This window comes from Carassius auratus, chromosome 4, assembly GCF_003368295.1.
Source record: "Carassius auratus strain Wakin chromosome 4, ASM336829v1, whole genome shotgun sequence".
Classification (NCBI taxonomy): domain Eukaryota; kingdom Metazoa; phylum Chordata; class Actinopteri; order Cypriniformes; family Cyprinidae; genus Carassius; species Carassius auratus.
The window spans coordinates 18,875,162-18,895,270 of NC_039246.1; the positions used below are offsets into that span (position 1 = coordinate 18,875,162).

Below are 20,109 nucleotides of genomic sequence, written 5' to 3' on the forward strand. Positions count from 1 at the left end.
AATATGATGAAAGTTAAAGTCTGACCACATCAAGATTTATATTCAAATAACATTTTGAGATTCACATACACATCTTTTGCATTCACATCTTTCTATGTATCTGTGATAAACTCTGCTTCTGTTAACAAAATCCTGACTTCACCTGGACTATGAAATGTTTCCTATCTCCACACAAACTCTCAGGAACAGACGGACCTCTGTATCAGTGTTTGGGGGCGTCTGGGCGGTCATCTGAGTGAAAGCGCCTCCCCAGCAGCCTGGTAAACCACAGGGAACAAGCAAAGCCTTATAATTACAGTGTATCCTCCGGTCCTAATAGCAGCTGCTTATATTTAATTACATACTGTCACCAGCCCAAACAGCACTGAGAGTGCAGAACACTACTGTTGCCTTGACAACCAGTGGAGAAAATCATGGTAATTAATCAGTGGAGAGAATGACGGGAAAAAACTCAGCCCAAACAATTTATGGTTCATCCCTGTTTGCTGCAGTTCTCTGGGAGTTTGATGAAACTTTTGTTTTATGGGGAAGTTTGCACATTAAACAGACATGTTATTGGGCTATCAAGCATGTTATTTGAGCTTGTATTTGTTTATGGTTCAAACCACAGTTTGCTCGTTAAAAGGTTTTATTGCTCATTTAATTGGAATGATGTGAAATGACCCTCACAAGAACATTCTGATCCACATTGACCAGGAACAATGTGTTCTTTCCAAAGTTTCTCTATTAACATTTTGAACAGTGTGAACGACCCTTTTCTCATCATCGCCCTCATATGATGCTCAGCGGGACCATGTAAATCATCATCCCATCAAAGCTTGTGCAAATCACATCTAGATGTCGGGCTGAATATGGCAACAGTCTGAAACGCACAGCGGGACTCAAAGCCCCTGGAGACCAAACAATTGTTCATTTTCAACATGCCTGGTTGCTTTATTTCTAAGTGTAGTTTGATCCTGGGAAATCATCAGAGTTTGTCAAGATGACGAGATAAAATCTGCTGAACGGACAATAAATCATCAGTTGCCACAAGGAGCGAGGAGTCTCAGGAGTGAGTTTAATGTCATCTCTTACGTCACACTGATATGCTATTTCATCTTATTTAAAACAGGTTTAAGTTATTTATGATCAAGTGGGATGATAATAGAATCCTCCATCATCCTCTAGTATAATGAGCAGAGATCATGGATCAGGTATCGTGTGTAAAAAGGTGTAAGTCGGTGCAGTGAATTTTCAGCCCTCTTTTGAGCAGGTTACTTGATAAGAGACTGCGGATCGATGAATTCTGAGCAAACCGTAAAACTTATTGACCTGGATGGAAAAATGGCCAGTGTGTTTGTTTGGACAAGGTTCTTTGGTGCCTCATAACCAGTGGGAAGAGGTCTGAGGGTTTCTAGGTAATGGTAGCTGCTGTTAACATTCAGATCCAAAAACAGTGTCTCCATCCTCAGGCGCATTTCACTCCACAGTAACTGCTATCATTGCTGAAAGCTTTTCATACAAAGCTACTTAACCAAATTTATTCTCATTTTGAGGGTAAAATTTTTTGTTCTTTTGGGCGCCGTGATTATGTAAAAATATTTCAGCATTTATCTCTCTGGAAATGTCTCTGAATCAGATGCACCTCAATCTACTGGTGAACAAAAGCATTTGCATCCTCTGCACAGTCAGGTTGTATCATAGCGCGGGTAAAAATACCAATTCCCTGCTGTCTTATTGTGTCATAGTGCTGATTTGATATCATATCCATCTGACGTATGAATTATGAATGAGTGTCAAATGTGTGTGTGTGTGTGACTGAAACTGCTGACAGATGAATTCTAGACTAATGTGAAAAATCTGCACATCTCTGGACAGAATCAACTTCCCTCCAGCAAAACATTTACGGCTACATTACATACAGTTTTGGGATGCATCTTATTCTGTCCAAATATACAATCACAGATAATTAAGGGCAAAAACAAACTCTGCACGTATGCCAATATGTTCATGAAAGTAACAATCTTCTGTCCTCAAGGGGTCGACAGAGTTACCTTTAATTTATTTCTTACATTCAGTTGAAGCTTTGACGCTTGTACCTCCAAGTCGGACATTCATTATTATGCATTCATTTTTTATATTATTTTGTTTTATTATATTCACACTTGTTTTCTATGTAGATCAATTTGAAAACTCCACTCATAAACAAGTCTTTGCTTGCATGGACACTCGTGTGCTTGTAAATTGCAATTACAATATTTCCAACTTGAAGTGGACATTATTCATAAATATGTGAAGAGTTTTACTGACCTTATCTATCTTGATCACCAAAATTCTCTTGCTCTACCAATACAGTCACTCTGTCATGACAAATCTCTTATGGTGATATACACAGCAATGTTAATGTGTTTGGTCTTGGCAGAATAGATCTGCTAGGCTGCTGCTTCTGCTGCGGCAGAGCAAGAACAATGACTTACTACTGTCAATACATCCACAGACACACTGCATGTATGAAATATTGCTACTGCACATATAATGTAGATGAATTTACCCCGCACATATGACATATGTGAAATTACCCATAGCAGATCTATACAGGTGGAGCTGGGGATGGTGGAGGGTTTCTGAATGCACACTGCAAACTGCTACAGTGATGAAAGTACTTGAATGTTGAGCAGCAAGCTGATGCTGAAACTGTTGGCCTGCACCATAGTTCATGAAAGAACTTTTGTTTTGTATTTTTCTGAAAGCGTGTGTGTACTCACTGACAGTTTTACTCTTGCACCTTTAAACAGCTACAGCTTGTCGTCAGTGGAGTCAAGCAGGTGTGTGAGGTTGATTTCCCAGTGGCTCGTTTACTGCCTGAACCAAAACAGCTGTGTAAGATTGCAGAAGTTCCACTGGACAAGGACATCTGCCTGATTGCTGAGATGATGAATAGCAGCAAAACCTCACAGGTTTCAGAGAGACTTCACCAGATTGCTTAGATAAGGGACACTGCACTTCCACAGACCAGTTGTGTTGTGTATGGATATGTCTGTCCATTGTTGGTTGTGATTCTTACGTTAATGTTACTTGTGGACTGCAGGGGGCGATGTGTCTCTGCTCTGCTTACATACTGTATAACAAATCTCCTTCCTTCACTTTTTCTGTGTTTGTGAGTGTTTCTCTTCATTTCTCCCCTCTGAAATGACCCTATATGTGCCAGAAGTTGCAGCTGCTTTTTTTTTGTTTTTGTTTTTTAATTAGCCCCCCTCACAGTCCCTCCAGACTGATCTTGTGTTATATGTTTGCATTCAACAGGAGGCACATGGTTCACGCACATTTGCAGACCATGACACAGGCTTTTGTGTTCAGATGCCACATGGAAATTGCCTATTTTTCTCCTTAAATGCACCTCCATTTTCATTTGATCTGAAGATCTCGCAATCATTCAAGAATTTTCCATCTCAGCCCCATTATTTCTTAAGAATAGGTTTGAAATTCTTTAAACGGTATAAAAGATCTTGATCGGATGGGAATCTAAATGCATTTCCTGTCTGTTCTAGTTTAGAGAATTTCAAATGTGAATAAAATCAGATGAACTAGAAGGCCCTTTCTCCTTTTCACTTTATCCCCATTATCTTTCTACCTTGCTTTCTCTCTCCCGGCTTCGTCAAGGGTCTCTTCACACGCTCACGGCTCTCCTCTCACTGTGCTGTGGAACCAGCCATGCCGACGGCTGCAAATTGAGAATGTTATTTGGTGTTTGGAGCCGTCACTTCATTCAAAGAGCTGCCGCTGGTCTTCCTTTATGAAACACTGACAGATGTACTGAGACAAATGTGTGGTGGAATATGTGGAGGTGGGATTAAAGTGGTAGAAGGTGTTTGAAGGTTTGTCAAAAGCTTTTGAAGAAAAGATGTTGAATAAATGAACAAAATCATATTATTCACAACCCAACATAATAGATAATAACTCTCACCATCTCATTACTGATGAGAAACCAAGAGGAGCCATTTCTTCCTCATCAGTCTTCACGTGGTTCCTCACACGTGCCCATTAATCCAGCGAAACCTCCTGAGAAGCAGAAGAGTAACCATAATTATATTTCATTTGTTACAGAAACACAAAGGTCAAAGTGCAAAGGAACAAGCCACAGACATCAAACTGACATTGACAGATCATGCAGCATGACCAGTGTTGATGCCCTCAAGAAAACTAGCTCCTCTGAATTATTTTTAATCCCATGCTAGAGCTAATTTTATTTACATATCTACAATTACTTAAGATGTACTAATTTAAATTGTATCAAGTGTGTTCATTTTAAATATGCAGATCTTTATGTTGTCTGGTGAGAAGGTTTTTCTAAATCTTTTTTTTCTGCTGGTCTGAAGGACGAGTTACTCAAACATCACTTTACAGACTAAAGCAATGGCACACATTAAATAAAATACAATACAAGCCAAGTTTCAATAATTTATTGTTTGATATCTGCTAAACCAAACCCTTACAGCTTAGATTAATTCAGCAACTGCTGTATTTCATTATCTGATACGTACAAGATCAGCATATATTCATGAGGCAGCTCAGACATCTGGAACTCGAACAACTGTTGAATATCATCCAAAATTACAAAATGCTTGATGAACATCTGATAAAGAATTTGGAAACATCAGGAAGAAGGTCTCTTACAAACACTGAGATGAAATCGTTATCTGCAGAAGCATTTGCTTTGGTAATTAATGGCATTTTACCCTAAAAAAGAAGATAAAGGGTAAATAAACGTCAAAATTAATTCAAACAAAAACAAAAATGTGCATTAAAAATACTAATAGAGTTGTGAAAATGGCTCTCTGTCATCCAGAACACTGTGCAATCATGTTCTCCATGATACAGAGCTTGAGGTTTATTATTTGTTGAATGTAATGTAATGTGATTAATGCCTAATGACTGATGCTCTGTCTGTTACAGCCATGCATGGCCACAGACTCGTGTAAAATAAATATGATTTTTGATATTTAATTTAGTCAAAAGTTTATTTAATAAAACAACATTTTTTTTTGCTTCACATTATTCTGTTAATTAAATTTAAATGATATTCTGTATCACTACAAAGATGCTAAAAGAACATGTTGATGCTACAGAACAAAAAGGGTGAAAAAATTATAAAGCCAAGGAAATAGTATCATGTTTATTATTTTAGGTTTTATACATCTTGTATATTTTGTATTGGGACTAAATGTTTTAAGCAGTAGAAATAGTCAAACACAGTAAAGCTGAAGTGTGTAATTTTAAATATGTATAAATCTTCAAAAATCTTAATATACAGAAACTACTATATGTAACAGTTTGAATCCCTCTGAAAAGTGGATTTTCAAGCATTGTTTAAGAATCTACCAATCAATGGCATGGGCTTGAGCTGGTCTATCTACCAATGGCAGACGGGGGAAGTGTTCTGTGACCTTGTTGGAAATGCAAACTTTTGTTTCGCTGAAGTTGCGCTAGTGGTGCTGAAATAGTAACGCTTGATTCAGCACCATGGACAGCAGCCTTGAGTTTTGTACAGGTGTAGCTCACATTGTTCATTTTAGTGATTACATATAGTGTTTACTCATAGTAAAAAATGCTCTCCGTTGTCTGCCCCACACAACCTGCATGCTTTTATTAAATTGATCAGTACAGCTCCACCTTTTAAGCTTTTGTTGTCAAAGTACACAGCAGACATGTTCTAATGTATGTGTGACGTATAATTGTTGTGTTGAAAATACTGTCACAGCGCTGCTGAAAGATTTTGACGTGTCTCAAATGCGTGTATAATTTTTCCATTTATTTAGTCTAAGTTCCATTATTCTATTGAATAGTAATGCAACTCTGTAGTTTCGTGTGTGTAAGAAGAGAATAGTCACATCAGCTTGTCAGCCGGTCTGAATATTTAACTGTTTAATTAAATGCTGTTTAACTGAACATAAGATTTAAACGGAATTACTAGACTGAATTTCTGCGAAAGAGAAAGAGAGAGAGCGCGCTCACAGCCCACTGACTAAGCGAGAGAGTAAGATTAAGAGAGAGAGAGACAGAAACAGTGATGAGGATGGAGGCAAAAAGAGAGATTCACAGCACTCTCACGATTGATCAGGAAGCAGGTGCTGGACCTTCATCCACATCAGACTGATGTCAGAGCAGAAATGGATGTGCGGCGGGACTCGATGAGCTCCAGTATCCGACCAAACGAACTTCTGATCCGCGCGAATGTAGTCTCCACGTCATCGTAGATCTTCGCCGACTTTTTCGCCTTTATTTTCCCGCCGGTTCATCCTCCACAGTTCGAAGCTGCATCACGTGAACGGAGGCTGATCATGAATATAAAACACATCAGATCCGTAATATAATGGGGATCGAGGACGCGAGCATGAGGAACGGACGGGCTCTGTCCGATCAGTGGGCCGACAGCGTGGTGGTCCGGCCCCGGACGACCGAGCAGCACATCACTGTGAATAAGAGACTTGTGCTGGGCTTCGCCATCTCCATCCTCACCCTCATCATCGTCACGGCCATCGCCATCACGCTCAGCGTCAGCTTCGAGAGGTGCGCCGCGGAGAGTAGCGGGACTCTAGCCGCGAACGGCTCCAGCAACAGTAAGTGGAAACAGTCCCGGAACGCTAACATCAGTCACAGAGACTCAGAGGACGGCCAGCAGCCCTGGAGACACCTGCGCTTACCGGCCACCCTGCGCCCGCGCCACTACGACCTCCGCCTGTCCGTGTCCATGGAGAACTTCACCTTCTCCGGCGAGGTGCACATTGAGTTTGAGTGCGTCCATTCCACGAAGTTGATCGTGCTGCACACGGACCGGCTGGAGGTGGACAAGGTGCTGGTGTATTCGGACAGCAAGAAAGCGGGCGCCATGAGGATCCAGCGCCGCTTCCACTACCAGCCCAAGCAGGTGTATGTGATCGCGCTGCACAGAGAGATGAAGCCCCTCAGAACATACAAGATCAACATCACTTTCCACGCGCACATCGAGCACGAGCTCCTGGGCTTCTTCCGCAGCTCTTATGTGTTGAATGGAGAAAGAAGGTAAAAGAACTTCAGCGTCAGAGTCAAAGTCTCTCTTGTGTTGTTATAATGTTTTACTGTTACACTGGGAACTGTTGATGCTGCCTGACGATCATATGCGCAATTAAGCACTTTTTTGGGTTTAATGCTTTCACAGAAATGTATCATGATAACCAAAATACCATACTTACTGACTATAATATACAATTTGGGATCAGATTCAAACAGTGTAGAATAATCCTACTTTCACCAAGTTACCACAGTTTTCCCATAGGAACTGTATAAACTGTGGTATTATGTAAAAATTATGGTTTAATAAGAATTTTCTGAGGGGAGAATGAGCACTTCTTTAGTGAATACTGATTCTTATAAGATTCACATGTCAGTGATATTGTATGCAAATCATGCTATGATGATGCTACATGACATTGATATGTATATGTTTATTTGCATCTTAGTGCAATACCAATGATACTTATAATACAATTATCTTAATTTATTCTCCTAACTAGCATTTTCGATGGCTTACACCAGAATCTAATAATTTCAGTCGCAATGTTTGCAACTTCAAAACCATCATTAATGAATACGACATCATCACATGAAGTAGGTTGTAATGCATCTTAAAAATGTAGGTTAATAGCAACCGCTGCACTTTAGTTGAATCTCTGGTTGCCGTTATTAAATGCTTTAGTTTTGTGAGATTGTCTTTATTGCCATTCTCACAAATGCTTCTTAACATTGTATTGTCACAGGGACGTGTGATGTGCAGATGTCAGGATGTCAGTAAAGTGTCAAGTACAACATAGAAGTTATTCGTTTTACAAACACAACTGCCAAGGCTAAAAATGTCGATGTTTTACAAATATTATTACAGCATGTGTTAAAATAAACAAAATTTATTCTTGTTTTGGCTTCCGACTCTTAGTCCTCTGAGGAAAAGAATGGCTTATGTTTGAATCTTTGCCCCAGGTTTTCCTGCATTGGAGACATGGTTAAACCTTGTATACCCTGAAGGAATCACTTTCATGGACACACTTCATAAACCTTTTGTCCATCCTCCAGTTGCCTTTCTGTCTTGGACTGCTGGACTTTCCTCCTGCTTTCAGCTACAAAACAGCTTGTCAACGGCTCAGTGTAACGTTTCAAACCCATTTTTGATTCGACACAAAGTGAGGTGTTGATATTGTAAGGTCCATTGAAGAGCACGTTTGAGATAAATTCAACACGCTGATGTTCAGACAGCGTCCCTCAGCAGCTCTGAGCTCCACAGGCTGTGAAGATCATTGAGTTTAGTGTAATCAGCGCCTGCTGGCTGCTCGTACATTTGTGAACGCCGAGCAGCAGGGATCTCGCAGGATTGAGAAAATACCCGTGTTTATGTAGTTATACCTGGCCACATGAACCATGTTGTTAGTTCACTTCAAACCGACATCTGATCATCTGTTTTTTTTTGGAGATTTAACAGTTTTCCTTCATCATTCACACATTTTCAGGTACAGCCATGTCACATTAGACAACCAACTTAAACATCTCAATGTGAATCGCTGCCGGGATCTTCGTTCTGACATCCCTGTACGATCTCCTCCTGTGTGTCTATTAGTCGTCTGATTTCTCATCACCTCCTGATGTGTCTCAGCTGTTGTCTTTAAATAGTGTAAAGATGTTTAAATGGTACTAGAATCTATAAATAGTTGAATGAAGGGGAGGTAAACAGATGGGACTTTATAGACTCATTATACATTGTTACTGCATGGACGGCTGCTAATGAGAGTAAAAAGTTGTGACAGAAATGCAGGAGCAAAAAACCCTCCTCCCTCGTCTGCTGTTCATGCTGTGGGTGGTCAAAGCCAAATCTCCCTTTAATGTCCATTAATGCAGCTTTCTGGAATGCATCCCACAGCTTTTCCTGCTTTCTAACTTTGATAGAAAATGTCCATGGACTTATGATATTCAGACAGATGTGATTCTGATGTGGTAAACATGTAGATTATTAATGATTCACTTAAAATTCACAAATCCAACAACATGTAAAATAAATTTGACAGCATTTTATTATTTCCTTGTCATCTAAATTGGTACATGCTGTCAATTTGTTGACTAATGCTGTCACAGATGGGTTTAATGTTCACAGCTGTGACAGATATATCATTATTCCTGTATAGTAATTCTGGTGTGATTTATTATATGTTGACATTTTGATGTGGTTTAGTTGCTGTGGTTCAAAAACCTGTAAAAATTTCTGTCCATCTTCACACCAGGAAGCTCATTAGTGTGATACAAATGCACAGCGATGAGTTCAGAGATGGCAGCCAGAGCTAATTTGAATTCAGGAAGGTCATGTGACAGCCATTATAATGAAATCCAGACACCTGAGCTACTTAAATACCATATATGGTTCCAGAGATTTCTTTCATCTTACCTCTCTCTCATGTTCTCATTGCTGGTGTTATTCTGCAGGTTTCTCGCAGTGACGCAGTTCTCACCGACTCACGCTAGAAAGGCCTTCCCATGTTTCGACGAGCCCATCTATAAAGCCACGTTCAGAGTGAGTCTGAAACACGAGAGCTCGTATCAGTCGCTGTCTAACATGCCAGTGGAAGCCTCGACATCTGACGAGGACGGATGGGTGACCAACCATTTCTCCAGGACGCCCCGCATGTCCACGTACTACCTGGCCTGGGCCGTGTGCAACTTCACCTACAGAGAAGCAGTTACCGACAGTGGAGTTGTGGTGAGTCACATTTAAAGCCCCTAACACTCAAAGTTGGAAACAGTAAACTAAGATTTTATTATTCCACAACTCTTTTCTAAAAGCTTCTGAGAAGCTTTTTAAGGCATCACAGATGCTTTTCCAGAAGACGTTCTGCCTTTAAGATTCTTTGCTTACCAAATTCTAAGAAAGCCTCACACGCACTTTGTACTCACGTGCTGTAATAAATAAACTCAATCGAAATAAAAAGTAATAAATCAATCCAAAATGGCAAACAAGCAGAGATAAATAAAATACTTACAGAATATACACTACTTGGTTTCAGTAAGCAAAACATTACAAAATCTTACTGACCCCACACTTTTGGTAGTGTATGAGTATATACTATATATATATAGAATGAAATACTGAAAAGTATTGATTAAGTAGTTTATTCTAATTAAACATTTATAATTCAATATTTGCATAAATAATGTATTTTTATGTTCATTAATGCATTTTAATGTTAACAATTGTGAGATGAGTCTGTTGTTTATATACTTTAGTTTAGGTTCCTTTAAAAGACATCTGCCAAGACTTTCATTTGCAACAAGTATTCACTTATTCTCGTGTCCAGGATTCTGTTCATGACAAACTCTTCTAGGTTTTATTTATCATATGAGCATGTTTTATACGAAGGTTAGCCATTAAGATAATATTCACTGTATCACTTTCAGCACATGCACTTAAATGTTTTTTTGGCACTGAATCCTCACAGTCTAAGCGGCATCATCTGTCTGCCAACAGAGAGACATGGTTTATGCGCTGTGCTACTGATATCACGTTCAGTCAAAGCCCTGTTGTCATATTAGACACTTCCTGACGGCTTTCTCAGTGGTTTCTGCTGCGTGCCCTTGGCCGGCCTCCTCCTGATATTGGTATAATTAATCTGATCTCCTTCAGCATGACCGCGCTCTCCTTTATATCACTGCTGACTGTAGTGTGTGCTTCTATCTGGGGCACTTATACCCACACTACGGCTTGTAGCGGTTAGCCACGCGCTAGCATCCCCCATCAATCACATTAAAGCGGCAGGGCAGCCCCCTCGCATCATTCATCATAAAGATTTGGCTGTGCAGAGCAAGAGGAAAGATCGTGGGAGAGGAACGTTGCAGAGGAGAGTGGAGTTATTACTCAGGGTTTATGGGGAAACACTGATCTACCACACACACACGTGTAAAAATAACATCAGACTCTGCAGCAGTTGGTTGGGCATTATGTAATACATTAATTATGGCTCTAGATAGTAGTGGGGAAATGTAACCATGAATTTTAACTATGAATTTATGAAACATAAACAGTTACTGATGCATCTGGAGATAACATACTGATCTGCATGTTTCCAGGAGAAATTAAGATAGAATATGAACTGCCATAGAATATCTGTCAGAATAGCTGTTGTGGTCCTTCTCATGTTCACCAAGGCTGCATTTGTTTGATAAAAATATAGTAAAAACAGTAATATCAGTGTAAAAAAAAAACTGTTATCCATTTTAACATGTTTTAAAATGTAAATTATTCATGTGATGCAAAGTTTTTGAGCAGCCATTACTCCAGTCTTCAGTGTCACATGATCCTTCAGAAATCATTCTAATATGCTGATTTTATCCATCACATTAAGCCCATGATTTCTCAGAGAAACAAGCAGGCCTACTAAGACTCAGACTTTTTATTTTCTGACCAGATATCCCTTTATCACTGCGCCTGTCTTATTTCTGCTAAAGTGCTGAAATAAGAGAAAGTGGTTAATTTAAAGCAGCATATTCCATATTCCATGTAGCAGCCATTATTGAATCTTACTGTTTTATGTCAATCAGATTGTATTTGTCTTATTATTAAGATGACAAATGTTCTTTTAATATCTAATAAAAATTCAACACCACTATACTAAATATGCTCATTGTATAATATTCATGAAATTACACAGCCTTCATGTTCAGTGCATTTAAAAGACAAAATGATGGTTTTAGCTGTCGAATACAAATGCCTTGAAACATCTATGTAGGTTTCAAAGTTAAAATACCAGTTTATACAATATACCAATAAACTTGTATCGATCGATACAAGATGGCGCCGCAGACGACCGCCTCAGTGCTTGGCTCTCCAGTGTTTGTATTGTTTTTGTCATCAATTGTTTTTCAAACACAATCGGTTTCACCAGGGATGAACTGCAGAACATTTGGCAGAACACACCATCAAATTTTCTACCGGTTTTTCGATTATTGGGATGTTTTACTAAGCATAGTTTTTGCGAGAGCAGCTGTGCTGATCAAACGCTTCAGTACATGCAGACGGGGAAAGCTGGATTGTGTGTCGTCAAGCTCAGGAACTGCGGTTTTTGAACGCAGTTGCCTAGCATCCATCTGGCAAGTCTCCACTCTCTACCCCCCAAAAAACGGACTAACAACTTCTGCTCTCTCGGACAAAGATTTTTCACACTCAGCTGCTCTGTGTTTCACAGAAACCTGGTTGAATGATGCTATATAGGACAGGGTGCTCCATCTGCCGACCTTTTAGCTGTTAAGAACAGATCGTGACACAGTATCAATGGGGAAATGTGCAGTGGCGGGACAGGTGTTGTACAGATGTAACTGTGTTAAAGAAGTTGTGCTGTCGCAATCTAGAAGTGTTCTTTATTAACTGTAAACCGCTCTATTCACCGCTGGAGTTTTACTCATAAATTCTTGTGAATTTTTTTAATTCCTCCGCAAGCACAAAGTCTGGCTTTGCAAAAACTCGCTGATCAGGTCACAGAGACAGAGCAACAACACCCGGACTCTGTTTTATTAATTCTTGGGGACTTTAATAAAGCAAATCTCTCACGTGAATTACCAAAAATCAGACAGCATGTTATATGTCCCACCAGAGACAGTTATATCCTAGATCACTGTTACACAGCAATAAAGGAAGCATATCATTTTGTCCCACGGGCAGTTTTGGGGCTTTCTGATCACTCATACATCCCAACCAATAGGCCAAAATTTAAACCTGCTAAACATGTAGTAAAACTCACTGTTAAAGAGATGGACCGATGAAACAGATTAAAAAAAAAATTTAAAAGCCTGTTTTGACATTACTGATTGGAGTGTTTTTGAAGCTGTTACCACTGATTTGGATGAACTCACAGAGACTGTTAACAACTTATATCAGTTTCTCTGATGATATATGCATTCCAACCAGGACTTATTTAACATTAAACAATGATAAGCAATGGTTTACAGCAAAACTCAGAAATCTTTGTCAGGCCAAGAGGATGCCTACAGAAATGGGGATGAAGTCTTGTACAATCAGGCAAGGAACACACTGAATAAGGAGACTAGAGTGGCTAAAAGGAGCTATGCTAAAAAGTTGGAAGGTCAGCTCACTTCCAATGTCTTAACCACGTTGTGACGCTCGGTAAATGAGACAGGAGGCAAAAGCGAGTAAACAGAGTTTATTGTACAAGATGTGATGATGGAAGGTTGGAGAGTGACGCAGGAACATCGATGGCAGCACAGACTGGTGAGTAGATGGGTTGAGTGCGCTGATGACGATGACAGTGGTGGTAAATCCAAGTGCGGTGAATATAATCCGTGGGTGAAGGCAAAGGTCCAACAGAAACCAGACAGGAAACAAATCAAGGCAGGAACACACGAACAAGACTTCAGCCATGGATCTACAAACAACGATCTGACAAACAGGAGACGAAAGACAGGGTGTTAAATAGGCTGTTGGAATGAGTAGCACCTGCCGCTGATCAGACGATCAGCGGCAACACCCACATGAAACAATCAACATGACGTAACATGAATACAGCTGGAGACGGTGCATTCACGAACCGTGACACACGTGGCTTGTATCCAATGTCCCCGGTTGAATCAGGCTTTGATGTATCAAGGTTTGGTTATATCCTGAATCCACCAAGGCAAGATAAGTACCCCCCTTGATAGTCCCAGGTATTTGGTATCCGCCTGTCTGACTGGGGGCGGCCTGTGGGACATCCGGGACACGGATCATCGTCCCCACCTCCATCACTGGACATCTGTCCACGTAATGCTCCGGGTCCCGGGAACGCCAACAGGCCGGGCCAGACCTCCTCGCCATTCCAGTGGCAGGGAGTGGGTTGAACGATTACCATGGAGAGAGCGGAGAAACAAAAGCGTTGTCCCCTCTGGTAGCCATCAGTTCCGGCCCCCTGGCCAGGGCTCTTGGACTTGTGAGGTGTCCATGGTCAGACCCGCCCCGCCCCCGGCCGCCGAGTCCAGCGACGTGGGATGGTGCCACTGGACCCAATCGGCAGTCCCAGGAAGTGTTCCATGTCACTTCCCTTGGCCAATAGCCATTTGCGGCAGGAGTTCTGGAGCTGTTGGGCGATCACGAAGGGCGGACTGGATTCCCCAAGTCCAAGTCCAGGGAACAGAAATGCTGATGATGTTGTTCAGGGCTCCGGCCGACCCGCTGGATGATGGCCCCCTTCAGGTCGTCGAAGACTAGGAGGTTCGATACTGGAAGCTGTTGTGCGGCCACCTGAGACTCACCGAGAGCAGGGGAATAAGGCGCACTGGCCATTGGTCATGGGTCCAGCCGCAAGCATCAGATGATTTTTCAAATAACTCCAGGAACGCTTCAGGGTTATCTTGCAGTCCCATCTTGTGTAGGGGCAAGTGAGCAGGGACCGAAGGCGGGCCGGTGGCCTCAGCACGAACCTTCCGGTCGATCCAGCTCCGGAATCTCTCGCAGTCCTCCTGCTGGGCTTGCAGAATGGCATGGAACTGCCTCTTGGGTTCTGCATGGCAGCGGCACTCCTTCTTCCTTTCCCGGGCTTTGGCACCAGTGTAGAGGGTTCGTGGGTGGAAAGGAAGAGGACAAGGGGTCGGCTTGACTGCTGGTGATGTTTTATTCAAAGTAAACACTCTTTTAAATCTCACGGTGTCTCTTATACCAACATAAACACACTATCTTAATCACTTCTGGGTTGCTTCTTCCGGGTCAGGTTCAGACGCTGCAGACGGGTGAGACGTTCTTTCTCCCGCTGCAGACTTCGCTAAAAAACACACCCCCGCCACAACCTTATATTTGTTAAAACCTTCTTACTAGTATATCACTGCATCTCATTCTATTCTAGTCCATTCTATCATATAAAGCACAATGTACATACAATCAATTTATTTATTTTTCAATATTTGTTTATTTATATTTACATATGTGTATTTTTTTCTCCCCTGTGTGTTGTTTTTGTCTCTGTGTACTGGAAGCTTATGTCTCCAAAACAAATACTTGTATGCGCAAGCATACTTGGCAATAAAGTTATTTCTGATTCTGATTCTGATTCTAATAATGTCCATCCTGATCCAGGCTGAATTATGCTGGTTTGGTTCTGGTTGAGCAGTTAAACAAGACTAACTGGTCTACACAACATAAGCTGGTGACTAGCTATATGTTCTAGATGGCCTACATTTTTTTATGTGCAACTATTTTACATATCTGGTGACTCAATGTGCAGTGCATCTTTATTTCTCGAGGTGGCACTATTTGATAGACAATGATGAAATGATCTTTCAATCATAATTAACACTGGCAAAAAAAACAAAAGAATATCAATGGCAAAAATTGAACTGATTTGAATGGCTTTACTAAAGACCAATTACTGTACCCAATAAAATATTAAGCCATTGAAAATGATAGTTTTGAGAATATGGTTGAGATCACAAATATGAGCTAGAAGCTGAATGTACTCTGGAAATGTGCTATGACTTTGACAGCGATGGTAAAATCATCTGCTCAAATCGAACCCTTCTAAGTTTCAAAAGGTAACGAAATATGTTTTATTTATTTCCTCTGTAATTGATCTTAAACTACCAAGAGATATTTTTTGCTGTTTCAGCAATTAGAGATCCATCCATGCTGAACATAAAGGTCCGGGTCACTAAAGACCCGAATATGTAGCTAATTATGCTTGGCGAAACATTTATGCATTTAATGCATGTTTGTTTATTTATATAATCATCATCATTCATTACATCACATTACCTTGTTTTTCTTCTCTGGGCAACAGAGGGCTACCGTCTTTGTGACATAGTGATAATTTATTAGTGAACATCTATCAATCGCAATCAGGTAACTGATATACTGTACTTGGAAGTGTGGCTGAGCAGGGGAAGATTGCTCATATGTTAAAATGGGATGAGTCGGGAGAGCAATAAAATAGTTATGTTTTTGTGGGATGATAGCTTTTTTCATATATATTTTAAATTCATAGTATTGAATTAGCATTGGTAAAACCAAATAATAAAAAAAAAGTTTTTGAAGCATTCCTTCAAGTTGTCAACCTGAGTGCTTTGTCTAATTATAGGTTGTTTAGAAATCACATTGATTTGATTGAGCTTTGAATCATTTCCACAGCCCTAAGTGCCACCCATTCATCTTTATATCAGACACAGAGCTGATCGATACGCCAGCAACATGTGAGGTAAACAACACATAATTCAATGTGCATTGCTGCCAGGCTCTGAAACAAAGCCTTTCCTCCTGCTTGTTTTGCACTGTAACTTTGTTAGTGTAGGAGGACATTCATTCTGAATAGATGGATGCCCGTTCAGAAAGCCGTACCGTGCATCAGCCTTCGGCTAAAAGAGTCCAAGATCATTTTTAGTGTGGGAATACATTTCCCACAGAGCCACACCTCACACACTTTCTCTCTCACACTTGTTCTCTCCCTTCTCTTTCACTTCCTCTCTCACATGCATATAATAGTTCAGAATAATGCAAATGCTCTGTTTTTTGTTTTTCATTGAAATCTAATTTGTTTCCAGAGACAAATGTGTAAAATGCTATTTTTTTAAAGCGCTTGCTTACAAATGATGAAAATAATACAATTTTAAACAAATGTAGGGAAGAGTATTCGGCAGCTACATCCCAGTAACATCATGATTTATAAAATGTCAATCAATTCATTTAAAGGCACCATAACTCCTGCAGAACGGCCTGCTTACTTTTCAATGGCCTTGGTTCTGAAGCTTATTTTTCCCAGTCGATAAGGATTTTAAATGAGTTGTCAAGTGTTGTACATGAGAATGTATCAAATTACCAATATTACCAATGGAACTTAATCTTTCAATTCCATAACTGTTATAATGTACTAGAGGGAATTCAGGTTAGGAACAAAGTTATTCATTCAGCACCTGACACACTTTGACTTTTGTTCTCTCTCCTCTTATGTTGCGTTGTTGTAGATTCGGCTGTACGCCAGACCTGACGCCATCCAGAGCGGATCGGGGGACTACGCTCTGCACATCACCAAGAGACTCCTGCAGTTTTACCAGGATTACTTCAAAGTCAAATATTCCCTCCCTAAATTAGGTAAGACAGCGGTGAAATGTCTTCGGCTTTGTCTGGCTTCAGTGATGCTTTTGAAATTGCAATAATTTGTTCTTCTCATGGGAAACCGGGTGATTTTTCATTGGTCTATTTCTACTTCCAATCGGTTCTTTGTGACTTCCTTGTTTTGTGCTCGTTTAAAGAGGTGAAGGGGTGTCTCAGTTCTTGTGTTTATTGATCCTAAAAGCATTTTAGGCTGTTTGTGGTTGTGTTTGGTCTTGGGAATTGGAGCACACACCACGCGTGTGTTGTTAAAGTGTGCGTATGTCGCTTTATTGACGTGAGTGCAACTGTATGTCGTTGTAAGTGTGCGTGTGCCGGACTGGCTCACATCAGACTCTCTCTGTGCCAGTGTTTCGCTCCATTGGGTTCCTGTCAGTTCTCTGTATTCATTTGAATATAGTCATCAATCTCTCTGGGCTTCTGTCAGTCTGTCTTTCACTCTCCTCCCCTGCCTGCTCACATACGTACGTTTGCATGTAAGTGTGTATTTAAAAAGTGCACATTATATTAAACATGTTCGCTTACATTTTTAAACGCCCTCTGGGAAGCATTTGCCCTGTTTGCTAACTGGGTTAAGACCCTCTCAAGTACATTCCAGCAATTTTCTCTCTGAATTTCCTTCATTCTCATTTTCACCTCATTTTAAGCTGTTAACTACAGTGGCCGAGAGAGCTCAATGCGCTGCAATGTAAGAAAACACATGCAAATTGAAAAAACACCAGCCAAAACAAAAAACAGCTTCATCAGTTTGACAACACAAGTGCTACAAATCTTCACAACACATGCATATAACGAAACACGCAGCAAATCCATCACAACACATGTAAATTAAGAAACTCTGCAAATCCTCACAACACATGCATTAACGAAATGCGCTGCAAATCCTCACAACACATGCAAATTAACAAATGCGCTGCAAATAGCACTGACCACAATGGAAATGTTTCTAGGAGACCTCAAAAAGTGTCGGACCCGGCTGGGATTTGCTTATCGTGCAGTGGCTACTGGTCAGGTTTTTTTTATACACCCTGATTGTATGATTCCTTTATCTTTTGGATATCATTAGCCTAAATAAGCTTTATTTTATTGAAAATAAATTTGCAAATGCTTCATTAATTGTTTATTAATGTGCAAGTGTTATGAGGATTTGCAGCGTGTTTTGTTATATGCATGTGTTGTGAGGAATTGCAGCGCACTTCGTTATATGTTGTTTTATAAAAAAGTTTATATACTGTATTAAATATACGTAGATGTGAACTCGTGAAATGCATGTGTTATGAGGATTTGCAGCGCGTTTAGTTATATGCATGTGTTGTGAGGATTTGCAGCACGTTTCATTATAGGCATGTGTTGTGAGGATTTGCAGCGCGTTTCATTATAGGCATGTGTTGTGAGGATTTGCAGCGCGTTTCATTATAGGCATGTGTTGTGAGGATTTGCAGCGCGTTTCGTTATATGCATTCATGTTTTCTTAATTTGCTGGTGTTTATTCAATTTGCATGTGTTTTCTTGAGTTGCAACATGTTGATCTCTCTCAGCCACCGTAGTTAACTGTGTTTTGGATAGTGCACTTTATCGATACTTCACAGACAGTAAAGTCATTATGAAATGTCCTATTTAAATCAGACACACACACACACACACACACACACACACATATATGGGCCAAAAAAGCTAATTAGCTAATTTGCATGTAATATAAATGTAAAATATGTTTTGCTAAATTGTAAGTAACATGCAATTAAGTGTCCGAAAACATTACATTGAGTTTGCATGTAACTATTTTCTTTTAAAGGATATATTTTTAAAGTAGTCTTTTTTTACAAGGGTTAATATACCAAGCTGATCCAACAGGAGAAATTGACTATTTTATGATTAGCTAATTGCAATAGGGAATGTCGTGCAATTTTTGTCCAATTTGCCAAAAATTTAAAATGGTTAGGTCTGAATTGTCATGAGACTATGTTAGACATGTTGGCTCAAAAGTATCTGGCATTATGCTTCATACAGATGGAAATTCATTTTAGGATGCGTGATAATCTGTATATGATAATATGACAACTTGACTGTTTTATATCATGTTACCTACAGTATCAGAACAGGAACGACATTTTAAAACCTCTGAACATGCCCTCCTGCCACTAATGAGTCTTTTTCATAACTGCTGCTCTATTGATCGATTTACGTCATTTAGGATCATTTCACTGAATCTTCACAAACACACTGAACTCTTTAATGAGGCTGGAGACTTTCACGACCTTGATTTTGTCACCTGCTAAAAAGATGCTCATGTCTGGTTGTTCAAACGTCACGTCGAGGATGCTGCTTGTGCAAAGAAATTGTTTGTTTTCAAAGCGAGTTGGTGACCTTAAGATACTTTTGGCACGTACGTTGTAATGTTGCATGTCACTGCTAAACTTAAGGTTGAAATAAATTCAACATAAAGTGCAGCTTCATATGAGAAATGATGTGGACTTGATGGATGTGTCCGTTACGTAAAGGCACCATCTGTGTGTCGAGTGTTGGAGCAGTTGCAGCCCCTCTGGTCTCAAACAGGGACATTCTGTCATTCTGCTCATGCAAAAGAGAAATAAAATCATAGTGTATGGGTTAAGGACAGAACACATCTCAGTCCTGCTTTAAAATCTTGTTACAGCAGTTAAAAGCAATTCCTCACATTTTGGTTCTTAAGGTTTATTATTGTTGCTTCTTTGACTTGAAGACTCAGTTCTTTGTGTCTGTGGCTCTTGGCATGTGATCTGTTGCTAATGACATAACGATTTCTCTCAGACTGAGAAATGAAGGCCCAAAGCGCAACACGACTCCTTCATCAAAGCGAGCCATTGTTCACCTGCCGAATCTGAAGCAGAGTCCAATTAGAGCAACTTAATCAGAGAAGCCATCTACTGTGACTGGCAAATGAGAGAGAAAAAGAGCCACCAAACATTTTCTGTCTTTCTGTGTTCCTCTCTTTCATTCAT

The 20,109-nt window shown here is 40.2% G+C and overlaps 1 protein-coding gene across 1 annotated transcript in view; it reads left to right on the forward strand.

Moving 5' to 3' along the window:
• The first annotated feature begins 6,349 nt into the window (after positions 1-6,349).
• The window catches only part of LOC113061661 (thyrotropin-releasing hormone-degrading ectoenzyme-like), a 132,546-nt gene continuing 118,786 nt past the window's right edge, over positions 6,350-20,109 (forward strand). The window contains exons 1-3 of the mRNA XM_026230974.1: positions 6,350-7,038; positions 9,478-9,751; positions 16,981-17,107. Coding sequence (XP_026086759.1) covers positions 6,350-7,038; positions 9,478-9,751; positions 16,981-17,107 — 1,090 coding nt within the window. The remainder of the gene's footprint in view (positions 7,039-9,477; positions 9,752-16,980; positions 17,108-20,109) is intronic.